This window comes from Arachis stenosperma, chromosome 1 (genome assembly GCF_014773155.1).
Source record: "Arachis stenosperma cultivar V10309 chromosome 1, arast.V10309.gnm1.PFL2, whole genome shotgun sequence".
NCBI lineage: Eukaryota > Viridiplantae > Streptophyta > Magnoliopsida > Fabales > Fabaceae > Arachis > Arachis stenosperma.
In genome coordinates this window covers 119,001,779-119,026,170 of record NC_080377.1, presented here as the reverse complement: position 1 = coordinate 119,026,170, position 24,392 = coordinate 119,001,779, and the positions used below count along the sequence as shown (strand labels likewise).

Genomic DNA, 24,392 nt, shown 5'->3' with positions numbered 1-24,392 from the left:
AGATAGGGGTCCCCATTAAGCAGATGGACTTGGACTCTTCTCTTATTTATTCATTACACCCTTCACAGGAAGAGAGAGAGAGAGATGTGTGAAACAATCAAACAAGTGACCGACAATTGATTTAAAAAAAAATAATAATAATAATAGGCTCCAACATCAAGAGGCACCTTAACTAGCAGCTTTATGTTTTTTAACCTTAACTGCTGTTCTGAGTTCACATACCAGAATCTGTCTATTATTTTACAATACAATAGCAGTATAGGACTCTGCCAAAGCCTTTACCATACCCATGGCTATGGTGGGTAGAAAGAAGTATGGTTTGGTTTTGATTGGCTTCACGTTTTGTACCACTACCACACCCACCCCCCACATGAGGTTAAGAGTAAGAAACACCAACCAAATTGCCCCCACCATACATCATTGCATTCCATAAGCCATTAGTTTTTTCAAGAGAATGGTGAATGCTGATGGAGCTTTCAATTAACAGTAATATCAGTAGCGGCAATTAGGTATAGCTAGCCTGTTGTCACTCTTACTCCTCACAAAGTAGGTGCTGCTAGCATGGCATGCCATAGCATCTTTCCAATTCCATTCACCAACATGGTGCAGCACATTTATTATAATATATTAAGAGATATAAGTAATAAGATAGTGACTGTGATTCAGGTAATCAGGTTCATATAGCTGTGTTATTACTAAAATACCAAATCCACCCATTCACATACTTTAAAGTGTGGGGGCAAATTTGGTCATTAGCCTCTATCTATATCCCTCCTTTTCCGGATCACTACCACAAAATAATGGAGCAACTGCCAAAATGTCGTCCATCATTTTTTCTTCTTTACTTGATCCACTTCATCATGAAAAGAAGGCATATTGGTTTTTTATGAGGGTGGGAAAAGCAGGGGAAAAGGGTAAGCAGGTAAATGCACATTTTCCACATATAAATATAGAATATGATAGTGTGAAGTGAAAGGCATCTTTGTTAATCATTCATAAAGGCCACCACCATGAGAGTTTCAATTCACAGACCAAACAAAGCACTCATAATTCAAACCCTACAAAAGCCTAAAAATAAGGTTCTAACCAACTAACAACTGCTACAGAATAAGCAGAGAAAAACAGCATCATCCCATTTATTTTTTGCCAATTTCATTTTACCTCATCATCCTTTATTTCTTTTAATTATTTCTTCCAGCCCCCTAATCTTTAATTTCTTCAAATTTTCTTTCTTTCTCTTTCTATCTATCTCTGTCTGACCCATTCCTCATGTCTTTCTCTCTCTACACAGAGGCCAACAACAACAAATGAGAGAAGAAACATGGAAACTCCACGCATCCACCTCTCTCCCATCAAAAACACAAACTTTCTCTCTCATCAATGGCCCAGCTGGACCAAAATTTATGTTTTGGAAAAAAAAAACATAAAAACAAATAAAGAAAGAGAGAAAGAATGAGAAAACAAAAGGAGAAAGGAAAAGAAAGAGAAGTTTAGATGTGTTCAAATGTCCTCCAACCAAACCCACCTTACACAATACAACATGGCTTTCTTTCTTTCTCACTCACACACTCAACTCTTTCTCTCTCATCAAACTATGTTCCCCGAATTGCCCTTCTGCAAGACCCCAAAAAAATCCCATCTTCATCACTGGTCTTCCAAAAGATCAATTTTTTTTTCACCGAGTTATGTGGGCTTTTTGGGGTTCTTTGTCTTGGTCAGAGATTTTCACAGAGAAAACAGGGAAAGCGAGAACCTTCTTACCTGTTCCCACCCTCTTCTCTCTTGTGCCTCTTTCCCATCTTTCTCTTTCTTTTGCCCTCTTTTCTTCTTCATCTTCTCTCTCCTTTTAATTTCTCTGTCCATCATCATCTTCATTATCACCCACCACTGCCCCTATCTTCTTTCTCTCTTTCTGCTTTTCATCTTTGGTTTGTAGCTGTTTCTCGGTCTTCTCTTCCTTGATCTGATGAAGAAGATGAAAGGGGTTGTTGTACCTATGGAGTCTTCTCGTTATGATGTGTTTCAGGATCAGAGGACCAGGTTGAGGCATCAGAGTCTCTTGCAGGACTATGAGGACCTGCAAAAGGTGACATCTTTTCCTTTAACCTTTTCCAAAAATTGGAAATTTAAATTGTGGGTTTTCGTTAGATCTGGTGTTTCGTTTGGTATCCTTGTGTGGCCTTTGGTTAATTTAGGTTTAGGGTGGTTTTGTGTTGGGAATTTTAGGTTTTTGTTGGAGGGAACATTAAAAGGAACCGTCTATCTATCTATCTTTTGTTTTTATTTTGCTTGTTTGAATAATTTGTTTAGACTAAACCTGTTTTTCTGATTTGATGGGGTTATGTGTTTTTAACTTGATATATATATCTTAGTTTGGTTACCCCCTCCTTCAAATTCCTACAAAACAAAGATTTTTGGTATACTTAGTCTTTGATTCCCATATGCAAAAATTCGGAGTATTTTTGTAAACAGTGTAAAAATGTAAAACAGCCTTATGTAGCAGTATGTTCTTGTCTCATTCCTTAAAGCTATTGGAACATGTTCATTTTCTTCCCCTTTGTTTGTTTTTTTTTTTTGGGTTGGGGTGGTCCTTAAGCTTAATTTGCTTTCGTTTTGTTTGATCAAATACCATGTTTTTCTTTTCTATATGGACTTTGAGCTTACATAATCTTGACCTTATTAATTGTTTACTGGTTTCCTCTTTTTGAAACTGAATTTGCTTAATTTTGTCAAAATAATTTAGATAGTTGTTGTGTTTGTTTTTCACCTTTTCTCATGCTAGTCTCTTTTTTAATTGCCCTACAAGATTTATTTTTCATAGAATAATCTTGAAAACTTTCTTGTAAAATTGTTCTCATACATATTATATTCTTAATATGTTCAGGACACAGAAGCTATGAAGAGGAAATTGGAGGCCACAAAACAGAAAAAATTGATACTATCAGCTGAAGTCCGGTAATGTGTTGTATTGCCTCTGAGTGGTAGTGGTTTTTCATTTCTTGCTGTTTTGTATATATACTCAGCAACAACACTCTTGCAATTGCAGCTTTTTGAGGAAACGTTACAAATACTTACTGAAGAACCCTTCACCAAAGCCTCAACAAAAGCAAGTAGTTTTGCAGACACAAAAGGTCAAAATGCAAGCTCCAGTTATCCCTAAGGGAAGGAATTACAATAGGAAGGAATCCACTTTGCGTCTCGCAAATGCTTCTCCGATGAACCCGAAAGAAAGGGTTTCCAACGGGGTTGAAGTCTCATTGCCAAAAGCATGCCATGTGTTTGATTTGAACCAGAATGCTAGGACTTTAAGTAGAAAAGTTGCTTCTTTCCACGCTCCTGCAACTGCGCCGGTGCTTGACTTGAATCATAAAGATAGGATTCACAATGGGAAGGAAGCCTCAAAGAAAAATATGACTCCATTTTTCGACCTGAACCAAATTTCGGTAACTAATTTGCACATGCTTTGTTAAGTTATAAGTCCCCTTCCATGTTTGATTCTTGCAGACTAATAGTTTCATCTCTTTTTTTTTCTCTCTTTTAATGATGTGCAGAGAGAAGAGGAGGAATTACAGGACAACAGTGAGCCCATGATAATTGAAGAACCAAAGAGAAGTACGCAACGAGTTGTAGGCGACGAGCAGCAGAATGATATCATGCTTTCAGCCTGTAGAAACATTGGGGACGGATCGAACAGAACAGGGAAGAGGAAGATTTCATGGCAAGACCAGGTGGCATTAAGGGTTTGATCTTAAGAATAATAATGCTAGGCTGAATTCCTACCCTTTGGAATGTTTACTCTTCCTTTATATGTAGCATATTTCGTTACATTCAACAAAAAAACATTTCTAGTTTTATGCTTCATTTTGTAAAGATAAAAGATAGCATACAGGATCATGTGTTAAAATATATATATAATATTAGATGAAATGGGGAATTTATTCTCAGAAATCATTCTTCAGTCTTCACATTGCAAATAGGCCAAGACTGGATTTGGAACCACTTGGTGTGTAAATGGTGTTTTTAAGCACTTAAAAGTTAAAATTGATACTTTGGGTAATTTTTAAAGTAATGGCAGTACTTACAAGGTAGAGTGTTACAGCAGATACATAATGGGGATTTTAAGCAATTACTGAACTTGAAAATAAACAATGTGAGAGATTGCCATCTCATTGTTTCTGTCCTTTCTAGTTCAGATAAGAAGTTATTTCTCAAATCAAATTCCACCCTAGTAACTGTCTTGGTCTCATTATGCTTAACAAAGGGCCTTACCTTAATTTGATGCAATAAAGGCTATGATGTTGGCGTTTACGCACAATCATGAAGTTGCTTAGAAATCCCGGAATAGCATGGCTTGTTCACATGGCTGAGCCTGAGGCAGCATTTAGAACACTTTGGAATTTGTACATTGAACGTTTACTCTCTTGTACATTTAGATGCTAACGTCCAAATACAGCAGAGAGTGGAGTCCCTTGTTAACTCCAACTACCAAGTTTCAAGCCTCTTGATCAAGTTTGAAACAGTTAATTTCTACCTTTTTTTTACTTTACGGAAGAAAATGAGCTTTTTTTGGTGGTGTTCAAACTTGAAAGATAATTGCAAAAACAAGGAAAGAGTATTTTACTTAGTAGCAATACGTTAATGTCATGTACCGTTTCCCTGAACCAAATCATCTGTAGTGATCCAAGTTCCAATTACATTACCGAGTTAGTAAGAACTTAATAATATACAAAATGACATGGATACCATACAAGTAAACCTTTGCAACTTCAAATTTTGCAGCACCTTGGATGTGGTTAGAGTTCTTGTCCCACTCTCTCCATTCATCACTGAACAAACTGTGAACTTTGGCTATTCTGTTGTTATCTTTGATCAAATTGACAGGAGCTTCTTGTGATGTCGGAAGATGCGGAACTCGAATGGTTTGCGCCAAGTTTCTTCATTTGGTTCAGGTGCTTTTTCCCTTTCAAGTGGTCTTCCATCACAGCTTCTGCCCAAACTCCAACCTGACACGTTTCACACCAAAATTTCGCGTGTATTTTCTTTAATGCATTTCTTCTCTCCGCTTGATCACTTGTACCATTCTTATTCTTCAGAGGTTCTATATTTTGCCTGTTCTGCTCAGGTTGCTCCCCTTTTTTAGATTCTACTCTAGCTGTATCAACCATATTTAGATTCTTTACCTGCTGATCTGCTTCTGCGTTTGACCTTGATATTGTGGCAGCAATGGATGCAGTAAACTCATTAGACTTTCTTCTCTTTGATGACACTGACGTGTCGGTGCTCTTACTATTGTTCTGTTGTCTCAGTGATGCTTCCTTGGCCTTGTGCTTCCTACCCTGAAGATGTGCACTAAAGACTCCCTGATTTGGAGCACTAACCTGACATAGCGCACAACTCCACACTTCCTTGGGTTTACGATGCTCATCAAGCGGGGGTATTACAGCTTTCTGCTTTCCGGAATGGAGAGCTGGGTTTGGCTTGTCCTGCAATGGGATAATCAAAAGTAACATGTTCATTCGTCAATTAAGAGCTTCATCACCAAATACATAGAACTAACCTTGAATAATCAGCACTCATTAGCTAGATTGTTTAGTTTTAGACCTAGAATTGTTTAGTTTTATCACCTCTTCAACTTGAGAAATTATAAGCACCAGCCATAACCATTTTTTAACATGTCAAACCCCCTTTTAACATAGACTTTCAACTTTTCACTTTTGCACTACAATTTAATTACTGGCATATTTTCCAGCTGACATAAAATCTAGAAACCATTAATTGACTAGTTAGTTAACTAAGCCAGCACACTTATCCGAATACAATAAAGGTACACTTGGTTGGGGTTAAATTGATATGGAAGTTTCATGATGAACACAAGGTGTAATTTTATACATATAGTTTATTCATGAAAATTTCCACCAAAACAAACAAACGCACCATTGAAAAGTTTATTCTTGACTTGAATAAGAAAGGTATGATAAATGCAAGCAACCTTGTTCACATCAAACACAAAATGAAAAGTGAGATATAAGTATATAACAGAAGGGGTATTTAGTCTACACTTACCAGTATGATCACTTTATCCTTCTTGCTAGTCTCTTCAGGACAAGGCTCTATCTTCACAGGAGCCATGAGTTGCTGCAACTGTTGTGATTTTGGTGGGGCAAATGTACTATTTAAAGGGTTATTCAAACTCATTGCCACTCTCTCCTCAACCAAGGATCGACGCGGTGGCGGTGGCGGGGGCGGTGGTGGTGGCCGCAGCTGCACTGATTCACTCAGATTTCCTCTCTGCATTGGAAGAATTCCCAACAATGCTTCCAAGGCGAGCTCCCTCCTCACCTCAGCTTCAAGCTGAATCCTCCGTGCAACGCCGCTGGCAATCATCTCTCGCCGTATCTGCGCCTTCTCCAGTTCCCGCACGGAGTCTCCGGCAACCGCATTGGTCAGCGGCATTGAAACCATGTTTAGAAACTCACCTTAAATAGAAAACAGTTTTAAGAAAAAAAAGCAAACTTTTTTACGTTTCTAACGCGAAAAAGGAGCTTCCTTTAGAATCAACATGCTACCTAGAACGAGAATATAAACACAAACGCATAGAAAGGAGGCGTTATTGAATAAAGAAAAAAACTGAAACTTTACCTCGCAACAATCGGTCGGAGTAGACGGCAATGGCCGGAGAAGGAGGGGGAGGAGGGAAGGCCGTGTATAAGGACTGCGTCGGTGGCGGCGGCGGCGGCGTAACCCCAATAGCTCGGTGGTTGAAGTCCATGGAGGATAATGAGTTGTGGGTTGAAGAAGCAGTTGAGTTTGGAAATCTGGATTTTAAGGAGGGTTAGGAAAATGTGATTGCTGATTTTGATTCTGATTCTGCATTGATTCAATTAGTGTTCTCATCATGACTCTAACTCTATCAGAATCGTATATATGAATCGAAAATCATGATGCTTCCAAGGTCCAAACTTTTTCCCTCTTTCACATGCTACTCTTTCATCTTCCGAATTACCAAAATCATAACCGTTATTATTTATTGGATTAAATTGACAAGTACATCACTTTTTGAAATGATGCAAATCTTGTAATAATCCTATATTTAAAAAAAATCAATCATCGAATCAACTAAATATATGTTAATATATAAAATATAAATACAAATATATAATAGTTAATTTTAAAAGAGATATTTTAGTAATTTAAACTTAAATTAAGTTGTATTTAAAATGATAAGTTTTAATATTTAACAGATTAAAATACTCTTATAATTAATTCTTAAAAAAATAAGAAATCTTTTAGGTTTAATTTAAAAATATTAAAATAAGCTTATATGATTAATTAATAATGTTTGAATGTATGAGTTATTAGATATTTAGAGTTGATTTTAAAAGATTTATATTAAAATTGATTCAATTTAATTTAAATTATACAATATGATATAATATTATTATTTTATTATCATATTTAGAATTTTTTAGGTGAAAATTCAAGTGTAATTAACTTCATGTGAAGTTGATAGTTGATAATGGTTAAATAATTTGAATGATTTGACTAAATTTTTATCCGACGGCTTTTAATTATCAATTTCACGTGGAATTGACTGCAATTGAGTTTTCACAAAATTTTTATTATAATTTATTCTGTTTATAATATTACTCAAAGAATATTTTAGTCTTTTCAAATTAATTAAAATAATATTTTAATTGGTTAATATATGATATATTTTTAAATTTAATTAATATTTAGAGTAAAATTATAAATTAGTGAATTTAAATTTAATTTATTTACTTATTGATTATATAGCAATAAATGTTCAATTTTGTAATTTTAATTGATCACATGTTCAATTTTGATTGTTGCCAACTAAAAAGGATAATTGTTATCTTTAGAAGAGTAAAGTAACTTTTTAGGTGTAGATTTTAAAATATATGATTTTTTTTATGAAGCAAACGAAATTTATTTAATTTTTAACGGTATTTAACCATTTAGGTGTAGATTTTAAAATATATAATTTTATCTTTTTAAATTCAAATTAAAATTCTTAATATAATTTAACAACCTTTAACTTAAAAGAGTATTTTAGTTTGTTTAGAAACTAATCCTAAAAGATTGTGTTTTTTTTTTTATATATATTGAAAAAAGATCTTAGTCCGTTTGTAATATACTCAAAAAGATATTTTAATCTTTTTTCAGTTAATTAAAAAGATATTTTAGTATGAGAATTAATGTGTAATATATTTTTAATTTTAATTAATATTTAAGAAAAAATATAAGAAAATATAAATTATTGGGTTTAAATATTTTTTTAATTTATTGATGATATAACATTAACTGATGCTAACTAAAAGGAATATTTATTGCTCTTAATTATTTGGGATGTTGGAGAAATCAGCTTTTTTTTAATATTAAATTAAATTAACAATTTTAATCCTTAGAGTTAAGACTACTCAATTCTTTCTCCTATATTATTTACGTGCTGAATCTTTAACAATATTTTATCTTATTTAATGAGATTTTAAATTTTAATAAGATATTAGTTTCCTATTTTAATGTAGATACCTGAGTCTATTTAAAGTTTAACCCTCAAAGTTTTTTTTTCCACAGAATCAAACCGTGTCAAGAAAAGAACAAAAAATACTACTCACTCTTCAATGGCTTCTCTTTCTCTCTCAGTTCCCTATGCCATTCTTCCAAGCATTCAACAAACACACCTTATTGATGATGATGATGATCCTATAACTGTTGACCGAAGCATCTTCAATTTAGCAGAGAAGAAGCGTTATGAGTGGAAGAACATGTTGAAGGATCATGTTGGAGCATGGTGTATTGGTTCTTCTCATGGTTGGATTGGATTTTTGGATCAGAATGGAGTTCCATTCCTTCTAAATCCTTCTTCTTCTACTACTATTAACTTACCACCTCTTCCTCTTTCATTCTTGCACCCTCTCACATATTCTTACTTTGCTGAACACTTGAGGAAAACCTTCATAGTCAAAGCAATCTTGATGTGTTATTCCTCTTCTTCAAGCTACACTCTTGCTATCATATATGGTTGCAACTATAAGATTGCTTATTGCAACTCTACAACTTGGGTTGAACTCTCTAATGATAGACAATCTTATTGTGATATTGTGTTCACCAACAACCATCTTTATGCCTTGACACAAGATGGTTCTATTGAAGTTTGGAATATTTCTGGGCCAATTCCTACAAGATGGATTTTTTTAACACCAACTATGGAGGTGAATTATGAAGAGGAGAGACCATATCTTGGAGATAACTTCTCAACAAATTTGTATTTGGTGGTATCTGGGGAAGATATCTTGCTGGTAAAAAGGTTTATTGGGAATTTTGTTAATGATGATGGGTTGGTAGTAGAAGAAGGAGATCTTTTATCCTCTGAAGATACACAACCATTGATTTGTCCTTATAGAACAAAATATTTTACTGTTTATAAGCTTGATATTGAAGACAAGAAGTGGAAAAAGATGAAATCTTTACATGATAAAATTCTGTTCTTGGGTGCTAATGAATCTGTATCAATGGATGTTAAAGCTTGTTTGGGGTGTGAAGCAAATTCAATCTACTTCACAGATGATAGATGGGAAGAGATGAATTTGGACTACATGTATGGTGGACATGATTGGGGTGTTTTTAATCTTCAAGAGAAATATGTTAAGAGCCTCATACAATGTGCAGATAGGATTGATCCTCCACCAATTTGGGTAGTTCCAGTTCCACAGGATTGTAATAACTTGCATGCATAAAATGTTCGATTATGCTATATGCCTATATCTGATATCCACCCTTATCTTTGTTATTACATTGTAATTTAGGATTTGTCATTTAGAATGATATGGTTCTTTTGTAATTAATTTTGTTTGTTTCTTCTTTGACAATTCAAAGAATCATGTTAAGAACTTAAGATTCACTAGCTTTTTTTTCAGTGCATATAACACATTACAGTATATCTTTTATTTTTTTCTGGGCAAAGTTTTCTATGGAGCTTTCAAGAAAAGTTCCATTAGATGGACTTGTCAAAATAATTTAAAACTGACCTATCTCAATTTTTTATATTCGCAATTTCACCCTCTAAATTTTCTTATTCTAATTACAAATTTAGCACCTAATTTTCCCTAATCAATTCCCACAAATCAAATCTGCAACACCGAATTCTACCTCACAAGTCACAGAAAATTTCAGCTCTTGGTATAAGAATAGTAAGAAAAATAATTTCTCCCAGTGTAAAACATCATGATAGGTCTAGGAGAGGAAAAAAAGAAACAGTTACTTAAAAAAATTGAGAATTTTAAATTTCCCAAGATTATATCTGCTTGCAAATTTTCTCAACAGATTTTAACAATAGACACAAATTTTCTCAACAGACTCTGATTCAAATGAGCTTGGAATCTTGGAATCTCAAATATCATTTCACCTTTCAACAAGCCAAATATTAAATTGGGAAAAATCAATAACACCTAACAAATTACTAAGACATTATATTCAATCCCCATCCACAGAGTTCTAAAAAATTGTTGATCTGATCAGCACCTATAACCAACACCAGAATCACAAGATACTATCCCAGACTAGGCACAACATTAGCAAGCAATCTTCCTCCTAGGAATCGTCCATGATGAACTTATGGTGGTGGAGGTGGTCTGTGGGAGTGCATGAATCGCCCTCACAGGTTGTTAATAAATTCCTTAAAATTTTGTTGCCAATAAGTGAATATAGGATAGTGAGATGGGGCAAATTCATAAATATTTTAGAGAGCTCCATCAGTTCTTATAGAGAATTCTATCAAGTATCAAATACTTTGACTTTTTTCCTTCCTCCTAGTAATCTATTCTGGTCTTTTTTGGTAGAAACCTGTGTATTATGTGTTACAGTAATCACTTTTTTCTTTTTTACTTCTAATTTAAAGAACATCATAGCAAATTGAATAACAGTGTCAAACATTATAACTTGAATAAAAAGCTTGTTCTCACATATATTGAATATCAGTGTCAAAGATTATTTATTGGATTAAATTGACAAGTATATCACTTTTTGAACGGCTGCAAATTTTGGGGTTGTTTAGGCGCCATTTTTTAAAAAAATTTTTATTTTAAATGATATTATTTTAAAATTTTTTTATAAAAATAAAAGTAATTTTATGTTTGGATATCTTACGTAAAATTTTTTTATTATTTATCAATTATGTTTGGGTAAAATAAGATAAAAGTACTTTTTTGTTTATTTATTATATAAAAAATATCTTTTTTTAAAGAAAAAAGATCTCTTAAAAAAAGATATAAATTATAATTTCTCAAAAAAATATTTTATTTTCTAGTGCTTTTAGCGCTTTTGATTTTTAGTGTGGGAGAGAGAAACGTGTATGACAATATGGTGCGAGGAGAGAGATGTTTTATTTGGCTATGCGATTACACAAATCGGAGGCACCAATTTATTTGCATTGTTTTGTTTTTTAAACAAACAATCACAAATCGGACGGTCCGATTTGTGATTTCGAAAATAAAAAAAATTTTAATGTTAAAACTGGATCGCCTGTTTTTTATTTTAACAAATAAAAAAAATAAAAAAATGCAAATCGGACCTTCCAATTTGTAATTTGTTTTTCTCATCAAACAAATCGGACCGTCCGATTTGAATAAAACACCGTATAAAAAAATACCTAATTTTCCAATAACAATGTATTACACATATATTTAATCAATATAAAAAAAATTAGCCGTACTTTTACATTTACTATTAGAAATTTACCAAACACAATAACAAATAAAAAAATATCTTTTTTCATCAAAAAAAGATTTTTTTTATCGATTTAATGGCGCCCAAACAAGTACAATAAGTCTATATTAAAAAAAAATCAATCATCGAATCAGTTAAATATATGTTAATATATAAAATATAAATAAAAATATATAAAACAATATAAATATATAGTAGTTAATTTTAAAGAGATATTTAGTAATTTAAACTTAAATTAAATTGTATTTAAAATGATAAATTTTAATATTTAAAAAGACTAAAATACTCCTATAATTACTTCTTAAAAGAAATAAAAAAAATTAGGTTTAATTTAAAAATATTAAAATAAACTTATATGATTAATTAATAATGTTACTAGATATTTAAATTTTATTTTAAAAATACTAAAATATCTATAGAGTTTATTTTAAAAGACTTATATTAAAATTGATTCAATCTAGAAATCATATAATGTGATATATATTATTATTTTATTATTATATTTAAAATTTTTAGGTGCAATCAACTTCACGTAAAGTTGATAATTGAGAATAGTTAAATGATTTGACTAAATTTTTATCTAATGACTTAATTATCAACTTCACATGAAGTTAATTGCATCTGAATTTTTACTAATTTTTTATTATAATTTATTCAGTTTGTAATATTACTCAGAGAATATTTTAGTCTTTTCAAATTAATTAGAAGGATATTTTAATTGGTTAATATATGATATTTTTTAATTTAATTCACTACAAGAAAAACACTCATTGAAGTATACTTGAAAAGTGTAGCCCAAAAAAAAATGATGCCCTTAGGCAAAGACTACACTTTTTAGGCTTCGGAGACGCTTTTCTAGGGGATACCTATACTAGTGTTGCCTATTCTCAAAGGCTACGTTTTTCTGTATCAAAGGCTACGCTTCTAACCTTTGAGAATAGGGTGCGATTTTTAAGTGATGCTATTCAAAACCAAAGCTACGCTTTTCAACACTAATGGTTACCAAAATTAAAAAGATTGTAATAACTTGCATGCATAAAATGTTCGATTATGCTATATGCCTATATCTGATATCCACCCTTATCTTTGTTATTCCATTGTAATTTAGGATTTGCCATTTAGAATGATATGGTTCTTCTGTAATTAATTTTGTTTGTTTCTTCTCTGACAATTCAAAGAATCATGTTAAGAACTTAAGATTCACTAGCTTTTTTTTCAGTGCATATGACACATTACAGTATATCTTTTATTTTTTTTTCTAGGCAAAGTCTTCTATGGAGCTTTCAAGAAGAGTTCCATTAGATGGACTTGTCAAAATAATTTAAAACTGACCTATCTCAATTTTTTATATTCGCAATTTCACCCTCTAAATTTTCTTATTCTATTTACAAATTTAGCACCTAATTTTCCTTAATCAATTCCCACAAATCAAATCTGCAACACCGAATTCTACCTCACAAGTCACAGAAAATTTCAGCTCTTGGTATAAGAATAGTAAGAAAAATAATTTCTCCCAGTGTAAAACATCATGATAGGTCTAGGAGAGGAAAAAAGAAGAAGCTACTTATAAAAATTGAAAGTTTTAAATTTCCCAAGATTAGATCTGCTTGCAAATTTTCTCAACAGATTTTAACAATAGACACAAATTTTCTCAACATACTCTGTTTCAAATGAGCTTGGAATCTCTAAATATCATTTCACCTTTCAACAAGCCAAATATTAAATTGGGAAAAATCAATAACACTTAACAAATTACTAAGACATTATCTTCAATCCCCACCCAGAGTTCTAAAAAATTGTTGATCTGATCAGCACCTATAACCAACACCAGAATCACAAGATACTATCCCATTCAATTCCAGGAATCGTCCATGATGGACTTATGGTGGTGGAGGTGCTCCATGGGAGTGCATGAATCGCCCTCACAGGTTGTTAATAAATTCCTTAAAATTTTGTTGCCAATAAGTGAATATAGGATAGTGAGACGGGGCAAATTCATAAATATTTTAGAGAGCTCCATCAGTTCTTATAGAGAACTCTATCAAATACCTTGTCTTTTTTCTTTCCTCCTAGTAATCTATTCTGGTCCTTTTTGGTAGAAATCTGTGTATTATGTGTTACAAGTAATCACCTTTTCTTTTTTACTTCTAATTTGAAGAACATCATAGCAAACTGAATAACAGTGTCAAACATTATAACTTGAATAAAAAGCTTGTTCTCACATAAATGATATATAGATAAAAACAAATTTACTGTAGTTCCATTTCAGATTGAGATGCAACACAAGGGTACATAAAGGGAACAAGGGGACACAACCCCACATTAATTGGTGCTAGTATTGTGCATAGAGAGGGCGCCTATACTCATCAAAGTACTGATCACGATCAACAAAGACAATGGCATAAAGTGCATAAATTATCCCAGGGATATACCCTAGAATAGTCAACAGCAAGCAGATGATGAATTCAACACTGCAGCAACCATGGCGGAAGCAAACACCGAGTGGAGGGAGCAAGATGGCGATCAAAATCTCGCAGCAAATTTCACATCGGGTTGGCATTTTCCTCTGACTCTGATAAGCTTCTCTTCTTCTTCGTTGAATGGATTGGGGTTTTGGAATGGAATGAAAACTGTTGGTTGTTATTTAATACTACGAAGTTTAAGTTATATCAACGAAGATCCAAGATGCCACGTGTTACACGTGGAGATTCATGGTTTGTTTATATTATTATTAAATTAAATGGAAAATGTCTACAAAGGCCTTCAAAGGCCAATGGAACTTTTGGAGGATTAGATTCGTACACGTCCAAATCCAAAATCTATATTTGGAGAATTTTAAAATTAATATAAAATATAAATTTAAGAATAAAGGGATAAATAAATCTCTCAATATTTATATTTTTGATAGATTAGTCACTCAAAAAAATATTAATAAATTTTTTTAGAATAATAAATATAAATACATTACTTTTAAATTAGTCTCTATAACTAAAGACTTAAGATGAAAATTTTAATTTGAACAAATTTATTTATATTTATTATCATAAAAATTTTTATTAATATTTTTTTAGAAACTAATCTACTCAAAATATAAAACTTTAAAAATTTATTTATCATTTTATTAAATTTAATTTTAATATATTATTAATATAAAATAATTGTAAATGAATTCAATTAATATTACACTAATAAAAATAATTATTTTTTAACATTTACACGAAAAGGATGATTCACAAGAATTTAACCATTTTAAAAGAACTAAATAATTAACTAAGAAGGAGTAATCACTCTTAACTGCTAAGAAATGTTTAAGAAGTCTTATACGTTACCCATAGCATTTTTTAATTCATTTTAGAATTAATATAATTTATTATTTTTAATAAATAAATAATTAATAATATTTAAAAATATTAATTAAAAATATAATATTAGACTACTAATTAAAAATATTGGTGAATACAAATTAAAATTGCTAATTCTTAAATTTTCTTTCTTAATTTAATTTTAAATAAAAAAATAAATAATTAAATTAATCTAATAAAATCTAATTAAATATTTTAATTTTTGATAAATTTTAATTTTTTATAAATTTTTAAAAATTGTTTACGTCTAACAGATTTGTTCTTCATTATTATAAAAAGAGATTAATTTTTATTTTATAATAATATTTTTTAATATTTAATTCTCTTATAATAAAATTTATTAAAAATTTATTTACCTAACACATTAACAATTAATTAAAAATAAAAAAAATTGACAAATATGTCTCTAATCTTCTGTTCTGCAGACATTTTCATCTTTAAAGATTGAAAATTATATTTAAATTTCTGACATCTTAAAAAATTAGACATCTAGGTCTTTCTATTAAATAGAATCCGTTAAACTTAACAAAAAAAATCTTACCTGACTCCTGTTAAATTGACCTAGCAGTTATGGTGTCCTACGTAGAGGTAGAGTTTTCAAAACGGGGACAAATTAGTCCCTCTCTTCAAAACGACTTCGTTTAGTGAGTATCCCATCCCTTATGGATCATTTGATCCTAAAACTCCTCTTTACTGTTATTGCTCGTGTGCTGCTCTACTCGCCGCTGCTATCCTATTGCTCGTGCATTGCCCTGCTCGTCGGTGGAGGGTTTTCTTCATGTTTGTTGGGATTTTTGTTCATGTTCTTTTTTTTTTTTTTTTGTCTAAGCTTGCTTTCCCTTCTCCAATAGCAGATTTGGCACCAACACCACCACAGGCGGTAGTCAAATTCAGTCCAATAATATTACATAAGAAAAATTCTCACTCTTACTTTCAATTTCTGATGCCATTGGCACAACAACAAAGTCAGAGGAACAATGGCTGCTCCCGGTAAATGCTTCCTCGTCACTGATCTCTCTATGAGTCATCATCATCTAATTTCTAATTTAACTTATCATTCAATTGTAGAGTGTTGAAAAAAGCACTTCATAATCAGAGTCTTTGAGTCTCTCAAAACTTCTCATCTACACCTCAAATTTTAGGGTTTCTACACTCATAAACTACCCAAATTCTTCTTGTTTCTATGAATTCATGCCATGATTGTCAAAATCATGTAATTATTTCTTCTTTTTGCAGGTGAAGTTAGAAGCTCAAGTAAAAATGTTGGTTTTGAAATTGTCAATCTTGATGGTCGCATATGCCCACTTGCCTTCACCACCATCTCAACGTATCACCCATCTTTCTTTTTCTTGGGGTGGTGCTTGAGGGTATTTATTATTCAAATCTTTGAGTTTAAAAGACTGAAAATTTGTAACAATAAGGAGCAAGAGTATAGATGGGAGAATGGTTGTGAAAGTTGCAGCGGTGTATGGTAGCGGTGGGAAGGGACGAGCCTTTGAAGAGGAGAAGTACTATTCAAAACGAAGTCGTTTTGAAGGAGGGAAGACTAATTTGTCCTATTTTAAAAGCTCTCCCTTCACATAGGACACTGTAACGACTAGGTCAGTTCAACGAGAGTCAAGTCATATTTTTCATTGAGTTTAACGAACCCTATTTAATGGAGGGACATAAATGTTCAATTTTTTAAGAGGTTAGGGATTTAAATATGTTTTTTAATCTTCAAGATTAGAGACCTATTTGTTATTTTCTCTTAAAATTAAGAGTAAACACTCAATCCATTCTTTGTCCATTTTCACGAAGGACAAAGCGATTCCTTTAAAAAAAATAGACACTTCGACCCTCAACTTTCTTATTTTGGGACAATACGATCCATTTGTTAAAAAATCCGTTAAATAATAACAAAAATTAGTTTTGTGATAGTTTTATTTGTATTTTGTAGAGGTTTTAAACCTCCACAAACTATTAATAAGTTTGTTTTTAAAAAATTCTTTCACCAATGGTAATTAAGTGAAGAAAAACCATTGATAAAAATGATGCTACAAAAAAAGTAATTGTAGTACAAATATTTTTTAGAAGAAAAAAATAACATCAAATAAGAAATAAAAAAAAAGAAAACTTTAATGTTGATAATATTGATATTGGTGATAATGACGATAAAAAGAGATAATGATGATGATAAAACAATAAAAATAATAGAAGTAGGAATGATAATAAAGAGAATAAAAAAAATAGTAGTAATATTTGGTTAAATTGTTGAAAAAACTTTTGTAGAAGTTTAAAATCCCCCACAAAAATACAAATAAAATCCCATAAAACTAATTTTTGTTATTATTTCACAAATTTTTTACAAAAAAATCATATTATCCCAAAAATAACAAAGTTAAGAATAGTCGCTTTTTTTAGATAGGAATCACTTTATCCTTCGTAAAATATTTCCTTAATATTTAGTTAAAAAAAAATTTCTTTGTCTTGACATAATGTGTCTCAAGTATAATTTTTTTATGCAATAAAAAATATATCTTTAAAAAATCAGTTAACTAAAAATAATATAAAAATTAATCTATTCTACAAAATTAATTTTAAAAAAAATTTCAAATACAGTTAAATTTATATAAAATTAATAAATAAAAATTATTAAATAATAATTTAATTAAACTTATTAAATTAATCAACCATTTTCACCTATCAATTTCACATTATCACATTAATTTAACTTTAACTGCATCTAAATTTCTGAATTTCTACCTTTTTTAGTGTAGTTCCATTTCAGATTCAGATGCAACACAATTACACAAGAGTACATAAAGGGAACAAGGAAACCCAACCCCACATTAATTGGTGCTAGATTGTGCATAGAGAGGGCGCCTATACTCATCGAAGTACTGATCACGATCAACAAAGATAATGCTATAAAGTGCATAAATTATCCCAGGGATATACCCTAGAATAGTCAACAGCAAGCAGATGATGAATTCAACCTGCAAAAAATATGCATCCACTATCAATAAATCTACAAGGGAAACACACACAACCAATAGAGTAATGGTAGCATACAACTCCAGATTGATCAAATACTATTCCACCTGAAAAAAAAAATTCCCATTTAACTGAAAAATAACTACTTTCAAGTAGCTAGATCAAAAAGAGATAAAAACAATGATACCCAGAAGAAAAAAAAGAGAACTTTACTACAAAAACAGTGAAAATAAGTAAAAGGGTGTTAGTATCTGATCCTAGAAGTCCAGATCCAAAGAGAAAAGATGTGGCGAGAGTGAGAAATGGAGACATACACTGCAGCAACCATGGCGGAAGCAAACACCGAGTGGAGGGAGCAAGATGGCGATCAAAATCTCGCAGCAAATTTCACATCGGGTTGGCATTTTCCTCTGACTCTGATAAGCTTCTCTTCTTCTTCGTTGAATGGATTGGGGTTTTGGAATGGAATGAAAACTGTTGGTTGTTATTTAATACTACGAAGTTTAAGTTATATCAACGAAGATCCAAGATGCCACGTGTTACACGTGGAGATTCATGGTTTGTTTATATTATCATTATTATTAAATTAAATGGAAAATGTCTACAAAGGTCTTCAAAGGCCAATGGAACTTTTGGAGGATTAGATTCGTACACGTCCAAATCCAAAATCTATATTTGGAGAATTTTAAAATTAATATAAAATATAAATTTAAGAATAAAATGATAAATAAATGTCTAAAAATTTATATTTCGCATAAATTAGTTACTCAAAAAATATCAATAAAGGTTTTTTAGAATAATACATGTGAATATATTATTTTTAAATTAATTCTTATAATTAAAAATTTAAAATAAAAAAATTTATTAATATATTTTTTAGAGTTTAATCTACTCAAAATATAAATCTTTAAAGATTTATTTATTATTTTATTTTAAATTTAATTTTAATATATTATTAATATAAAATAATTTTAAGTGTGTTCAATTACATAATATCACACCGATGAAAATAATTATTTTTTAATATTTATACGAAAAGGATGAATCACAAGAATTTAACAATTTTAAAAGAACTAAATATTTAACTAAGAAGGAGTAATCATCTTAACTGCTAAGAAATGTTTAAGAAGTCTTATACGTTACCCATAGCATTTTTTAATTTATTTTAGAATTAATATAATTTATTATTTTTAACAAATAATTAATTAATAATATTTAAAAATATTAATTAAAATATAATATTAGATTGCTAATTAAAAATATTGGTGAATACAAATTAAAATTGCTAATTCTTAAATTTTTTTCTTATTTTAATGTCAAATAAAAAATAAATAGTTAATTAAATTAATCTAATAAAATCTAATTAAATATTTTAATTTTTAATAAATTTTAAAAAATTATTTTTGTCTAACATATTAGTTCTTCATTATTATAAAAAGAGATTCATTTTTATTTTATAATAACATTTTTTAAAATTTAATTCTCTTATAATAAAATTTATTAAAAATTTATTTACCTAACACACTAACAATTAATTAAAAATAGAAAAAATGACAAATAAGTTCATAATCTTTTGTTCCGCAAACATTTTTTTTCAAAGATTAACTTCTTAAAAAATTGGACATCTAGGTCTCTCTATTAAATAAGGTCTGTTAAACTCAACAAAAAAAAAATCTAACCTGGGCTCCTATTGAATTGACCAGGCCATTATGATGTCCTACGTAAAGGTAGAGTTTTCAAAACAGGAACAAATTAGTCCCCCTCCTTCAAAACGACTTCGTTTGGTGAGTACCCTTTTCCTTAAGGATCATATGATCCTGCATCTATTCCTCTTTGCTATTATTGCTCGTGTGCTGCTTTACTCGCCGCTGCTACCTTATTGCTCGTGCATTGCTCTGCTGGTCGGTGAAGAGGTTGTTTGTTGGGGTTTTTGTTCTTGTTCTTCTTCTTTTCTTTGGGTCGAAACTTGTTTTTCCTCTTTCAATGGCGGATTTGGCACCAACACCACCACAGACGGTGGTCAAATTCAGTCCAATAGCATTACATAAGAAAAATTATCACTCTTACTTTCAATTTTCTATGCCATTGGCACAACAACAAAGTCAGAAGAACAATGGTCACTCCCGACAAATACTTCCTTGTCATTGGTCTCCCTATGAATCATCATTATCTAATTCCTAATTTGACTTATCATTCAGTTTTATAGAATGTTGAAAAAAGTACTTTCATAATTAGAGTATTTAAGTCTCTCAAAACTTCTGATCTAAACCTCAAATTTCAGAGCTTCTACACTCAAAATTACCCAAATTCTTCTTGTTTCTATGAATTCATGCCATAGTTATCAAAATTATATAATTATTTCTTTTCTTTTTTTTTTGCAAATAAAGTTAGAAGCTCAAGTAAAAATGTTGGTTTTGAAGTTGTCATTCTTAATGGTGGCATATGCTCACTTGCTTTCACCACCATCTCAACGTATCACCCATCTTTCTTCTTCTTGGGATGGTGCTTGAGGGTATTTATTATTTAAATCTTTGAGTTTAAAAGACTAAAAATTTGTAACAATAAGACAAGAACATATGTGGGAGAATGGTTGTAAAGGCTACAGCGGTGTATGGTGGTGGTGAAAAGGAATGAGTCTTTGAAGAAAAGACAAAAGAGGTACTATTTAAAATGGCATCGTTTTAAAAGAAAGAAGATTAATTTATTCTATTTTAAAAACTCAATGACTAGGTTAGTTTAACAAAAATCAAAATAAATTTTTTCGTTAAACGGACCCTATTTAATGAAAATTCAATTTTTTAAGAGGTTTGAGGCTTAAATATATTTTTCTTCAAAAACAAAATATTCACAAGACAAAAAATTAAAGACCTAGTATATATTTTTTAATCTTTCCTTTATCCATTAGATAATATTTCCTTAACATTTTAGTTAAAAAAATTCCTTTATCTTAATATAATGTGCTTTAAGTATAAATTTTTTTATGCAATAAAAGATATATCTTTAAAAAAACAGTTAATCCAAAAGAAAGGAACTGCCCCATAAACATAGATATCTGGAAGAGAAAGACACAGAGAGAGACAATGGAAGCCGACGCAGAAGAACAAAGCAGCGAGTCAGGAGGACCAGACTGGGCCGAGTTGACTCACGAGTGCCTCACCAACATCTTCTCCCGACTCACCATCCAGGACCGATGGCGAGGCACCATGCTTGTCTGCAAGTCATGGCTCCGCGCCTTCAAGGACCCTTCTCTTCACACCATCTTCAACCTCGACCCCCAATTCGACCCTCCCCCCGAGCTTCCCACCTGGTGGGCCCCTGATTTCGAGCGTAAGATCGATTCCATGCTTTCTTCCGTCGTCCGATGGAGCCATGGATCTCTCACCGAGATCCGCGTTCGTCACTGCTCCGATCGCTCCCTCGCCTTGGTCGCCGAAAGGTGCGAACTTGCCTCTCAATTTGGATTCCCATTTCCTTCAATTGTTTTTCGTTTGGAGAGTCATGGATAATGGTAACCGTATGCATACTTCTGTTTTCTACCCCCCCCCCCCTTTCTCTTTCTCGTTATTTTGTATTTGGAGGTTCAAATTTTCGTGCTTTTAATTGTTTCATGTGGATTTATGATTTGATTGTTGGAAACTTGAAATTGGGCATGCTGTAATTTACTATTTTCAATAGTTTCTTATATGGTGGTTTCAAGTTTCTATGTTCAACATATGAAGCCTTACCTTTGTTGTTGCTGCTTGCCTGCTTTGAATATGATTGAACTGCGCTTCAGTTGCCCAAATCTTGAGGTGTTGTCGATCAGGAGCTGTCCTCATGTTACTGATGACTCTATCTCTAGAATAGCTTTGAGGTGTCCAAAGCTTAGGGAGCTTGATGTCAGCTACTGTTATGAAATATCCCATGTTTCATTGGCATTGGTTGGAAAAAATTGCCCCAATCTTAAGGTTCTCAAGAGGAATCTCATGAATTGGCTTGATCCCTCTCAGCACATTGGGATCGTTCCGAATGAGTATCTAAATGCTTGTCCACAAGATGGAGAATCAGAAGCTGTCGCCATTGCGAATTCTATGCCTCATCTAGAGTCTCTGGAGATTAGGTTCTCTAAATTATCAGCTAAAGGCCTTAGTTTGATATGTGAAAGGTGTTCAAACCTTGAGTTCTTGGATTTGTCCGGGTGCGCTAACTTAACCAGTCGAGACATTGTGAATGCAACACCCAATTTGGCACACCTGAAAGAGATTAAAAAGCCAAATTTCTATATTCCCAGGTCTGTCTTTCACACTGAAAGGTATGGGCATTGGAGATTGTATGATGAGAGGTTCCAAACAGATGTTTTCCGAATCTGAGCATCGAAGAAGATCAGTACAAAAAGTTAACTTTTTTAGTCAATCTTATTTCTGTTGATCTATGGTTGGTTCCAGTGGAATTTCTGCAGTTATTATCATGTTTCTTGTAGGAATTATGATCTGTGTCTATTTAATTCCTATTATTGGTTGTATTGTATCCCTTCCGTGTTGTGCTTTCTTTAATGTATTATATAGAAGAACATTGTCTGAAATTGATGTAATATATTACCAAATAATGTTGTTCTTGTTTATACTAATTTTTTTTCACATATTCAACTTTCATCTTCATAGAATGAGTTTTCTAATTTCTCTCTCACAAGTTAACTTCGCTCACAATATAATACACTAGCTAAGCAGGAACACATTGTATGACTTAACTGGAATTAAGTGGGAGCTTAAATCCTAAGTAATGGTACCAATGTAATGGAGAATAAGTTTAGGGTCTCAGAAGAAACGAGTAATGAGGAATAATCCCAAAATGACATAATTGAGTGCAGCCATGAAAAAGGATGGAGGTTTGATTGAACAGCTTGCACTTCTCCGGCCACTGCGTGGCTGATTTGTGGTCTTTGGCACCGTAGAAGTATAACCTCCTGCCTTTCCGAACCGCGAAGAACTTGTTTCTTGGACAGCATGCTGTACTGGTGATGTTCTTTGAATGCCTAGTTTGCTTGATTCCATGATCATAGCTGTGTCTGCATCAGATGTGCTCCCATACTTGAGGATGTTGAGGAAAATAAAGACAAATAAAAGTAGTGGTTTGCTCATATTTGAACTTGATTGAAGGTAATAAATCACTAATAATAATCTCTGTTAAGTAGGCAAATTTAAGTTGCATTGTTGATGTAGGGTGCACTTGGATTTATAGGGACCAAGCGATACTGCTTAGGAAAAGGTTCTCAAGTGGCTGTTTCTGAACTTTAGGAATGAGATTCCTAATTAAACAAACCATTCCTGGGAATAGTAGTGAATTCTGCAATATGAGATGACAACTTATTCTTTTAGCACGACACGATTTGGTGGCAAAAAAAGTAAAGGGATAAAGAGGAACCTTTCGGTTACTTAGTGGACTTTATTTTATCCTTCTTAAATTTTGGCAGAGATTAAGATTAGATTAAGATTTTTTATTCTTTTTGTCGACAAGATTTTGGTCCAAATTAAATGAATACATGTATAGAATAAACTAGCAAAGAAAAGGAAAAGAAAAGAAATGAACGGAATTATGATAACACATGAAGAATATAAATGAGGAAACAAATGAATGATGACACTACTACTACTACTACATGAAATTGAGGAATGGACCAAACAAAAGAGATGTGCACAGAATGAAGCCGTATTGCAACATTGATATTCGAGTTCTGATTGCTGAGGAACGCGGACCCCTTCTTCTAGGACGAGGCGAAAACTTTCTGTTTTGAGATAAAAAGTTGTGGTGTGTCGGTACTAGACTCTCGTGTGAAACAACTGCACTTAGTGATGCTTCTTTCTGGTTGATTTCATCTGCTGAAGTTAGTAGCCACAGTGAGAATAGCACCAAAGCGACGAAGCAAGCACAAAGCATGCCTCTTGTGTGCCTCATAGCTGTGCCTTTTTGCCAAGAAGCTCCAATACAGTGCAAATATATATATACATGGAGTGAATACCCTTTTTTTTTTTTTTGAGATACTTGGTTATTATAATTTATGCAGGTAAAATAGGGCTAATTTTTTTTGTTATGGAAGTAGAAGTGGTGATATACTTTAACATTGTAACTTTTTGTGTTTTTTAAAACTGTGGAAGTACACAAATCGGAGGGTCCGATTTCTGTACCTCAAATTTTTTAATTTTTTCTAACACAAATCAGACGATCCGATTTCTGTACCTCTAATAAATCGGAATGTTCGATTTCTACTTTTCTAGTTAAACGATTCCACATTTGAGTATAACACCTCAACAATCCACATTTTAAAAAAACACC

General features: G+C 31.9%; 6 protein-coding genes across 6 annotated transcripts; 3 read left to right on the top strand and 3 right to left on the bottom strand.

The window, feature by feature from the left end:
* The first annotated feature begins 1,221 nt into the window (after positions 1 to 1,221).
* On the top strand, positions 1,222 to 3,951 carry LOC130972973 (uncharacterized). Its single transcript, XM_057897334.1, has 4 exons — positions 1,222 to 2,086; positions 2,885 to 2,955; positions 3,047 to 3,443; positions 3,552 to 3,951. The coding sequence occupies exons 1-4, from the start codon at positions 1,967 to 1,969 to the stop codon at positions 3,744 to 3,746; spliced, it is 783 nt and encodes a 260-aa protein (XP_057753317.1). The 5' UTR covers positions 1,222 to 1,966; the 3' UTR covers positions 3,747 to 3,951.
* A 649-nt stretch (positions 3,952 to 4,600) lies between these two features.
* Positions 4,601 to 6,887, bottom strand: LOC130972967 (uncharacterized). The gene is made up of 3 exons (XM_057897321.1): positions 6,640 to 6,887; positions 6,064 to 6,476; positions 4,601 to 5,483 (listed from the first exon to the last, which is right to left on the bottom strand). The coding sequence occupies exons 1-3, from the start codon at positions 6,767 to 6,769 to the stop codon at positions 4,860 to 4,862; spliced, it is 1,167 nt and encodes a 388-aa protein (XP_057753304.1). The 5' UTR covers positions 6,770 to 6,887; the 3' UTR covers positions 4,601 to 4,859.
* A 1,755-nt stretch (positions 6,888 to 8,642) lies between these two features.
* LOC130932531 (probable F-box protein At4g22060) lies at positions 8,643 to 9,758 on the top strand. The gene has a single exon (XM_057861869.1). It carries the CDS (start codon positions 8,643 to 8,645, stop codon positions 9,756 to 9,758), a length of 1,116 nt encoding a protein of 371 aa, XP_057717852.1.
* Positions 9,759 to 13,922: 4,164 nt separating this feature from the next.
* On the bottom strand, positions 13,923 to 14,403 carry LOC130960849 (UPF0057 membrane protein At4g30660-like). The gene has a single exon (XM_057886344.1). The coding sequence runs from the start codon at positions 14,303 to 14,305 to the stop codon at positions 14,078 to 14,080; it is 228 nt and encodes a 75-aa protein (XP_057742327.1). The 5' UTR covers positions 14,306 to 14,403; the 3' UTR covers positions 13,923 to 14,077.
* Positions 14,404 to 17,761: 3,358 nt separating this feature from the next.
* Positions 17,762 to 18,631, bottom strand: LOC130961706 (UPF0057 membrane protein At4g30660-like). Its single transcript, XM_057887694.1, has 2 exons — positions 18,398 to 18,631; positions 17,762 to 18,085 (listed from the first exon to the last, which is right to left on the bottom strand). Exons 1-2 carry the CDS (start codon positions 18,485 to 18,487, stop codon positions 17,939 to 17,941), a joined length of 237 nt encoding a protein of 78 aa, XP_057743677.1. The 5' UTR covers positions 18,488 to 18,631; the 3' UTR covers positions 17,762 to 17,938.
* A 2,458-nt stretch (positions 18,632 to 21,089) lies between these two features.
* Positions 21,090 to 22,685, top strand: LOC130969788 (F-box protein SKIP1). Its single transcript, XM_057895680.1, has 2 exons — positions 21,090 to 21,519; positions 21,859 to 22,685. The coding sequence occupies exons 1-2, from the start codon at positions 21,164 to 21,166 to the stop codon at positions 22,430 to 22,432; spliced, it is 930 nt and encodes a 309-aa protein (XP_057751663.1). The 5' UTR covers positions 21,090 to 21,163; the 3' UTR covers positions 22,433 to 22,685.
* Positions 22,686 to 24,392: the final 1,707 nt, after the last annotated feature.

Coding starts and splice junctions, on each gene's coding strand:
- LOC130972973 (XM_057897334.1), top strand. CDS start 1,967: ATGAAGAAGATGAAAGGGGTTGTTGTACCTATGGAGTCTTCTCGTTAT. Junction 2,956..3,046: donor ATACTATCAGCTGAAGTCCG/GTAATGTGTTGT, acceptor TTGCAATTGCAG/CTTTTTGAGGAAACGTTACA. Junction 3,444..3,551: donor TCGACCTGAACCAAATTTCG/GTAACTAATTTG, acceptor AATGATGTGCAG/AGAGAAGAGGAGGAATTACA.
- LOC130972967 (XM_057897321.1), bottom strand. CDS start 6,769: ATGGACTTCAACCACCGAGCTATTGGGGTTACGCCGCCGCCGCCGCCA. Junction 6,477..6,639: donor CTCCGACCGATTGTTGCGAG/GTAAAGTTTCAG, acceptor TTTCTATTTAAG/GTGAGTTTCTAAACATGGTT. Junction 5,484..6,063: donor AGGATAAAGTGATCATACTG/GTAAGTGTAGAC, acceptor ATCCCATTGCAG/GACAAGCCAAACCCAGCTCT.
- LOC130932531 (XM_057861869.1), top strand. CDS start 8,643: ATGGCTTCTCTTTCTCTCTCAGTTCCCTATGCCATTCTTCCAAGCATT.
- LOC130960849 (XM_057886344.1), bottom strand. CDS start 14,305: ATGCCAACCCGATGTGAAATTTGCTGCGAGATTTTGATCGCCATCTTG.
- LOC130961706 (XM_057887694.1), bottom strand. CDS start 18,487: ATGCCAACCCGATGTGAAATTTGCTGCGAGATTTTGATCGCCATCTTG. Junction 18,086..18,397: donor TCCGCCATGGTTGCTGCAGT/GTATGTCTCCAT, acceptor TATTTTTTGCAG/GTTGAATTCATCATCTGCTT.
- LOC130969788 (XM_057895680.1), top strand. CDS start 21,164: ATGGAAGCCGACGCAGAAGAACAAAGCAGCGAGTCAGGAGGACCAGAC. Junction 21,520..21,858: donor CTCGCCTTGGTCGCCGAAAG/GTGCGAACTTGC, acceptor ACTGCGCTTCAG/TTGCCCAAATCTTGAGGTGT.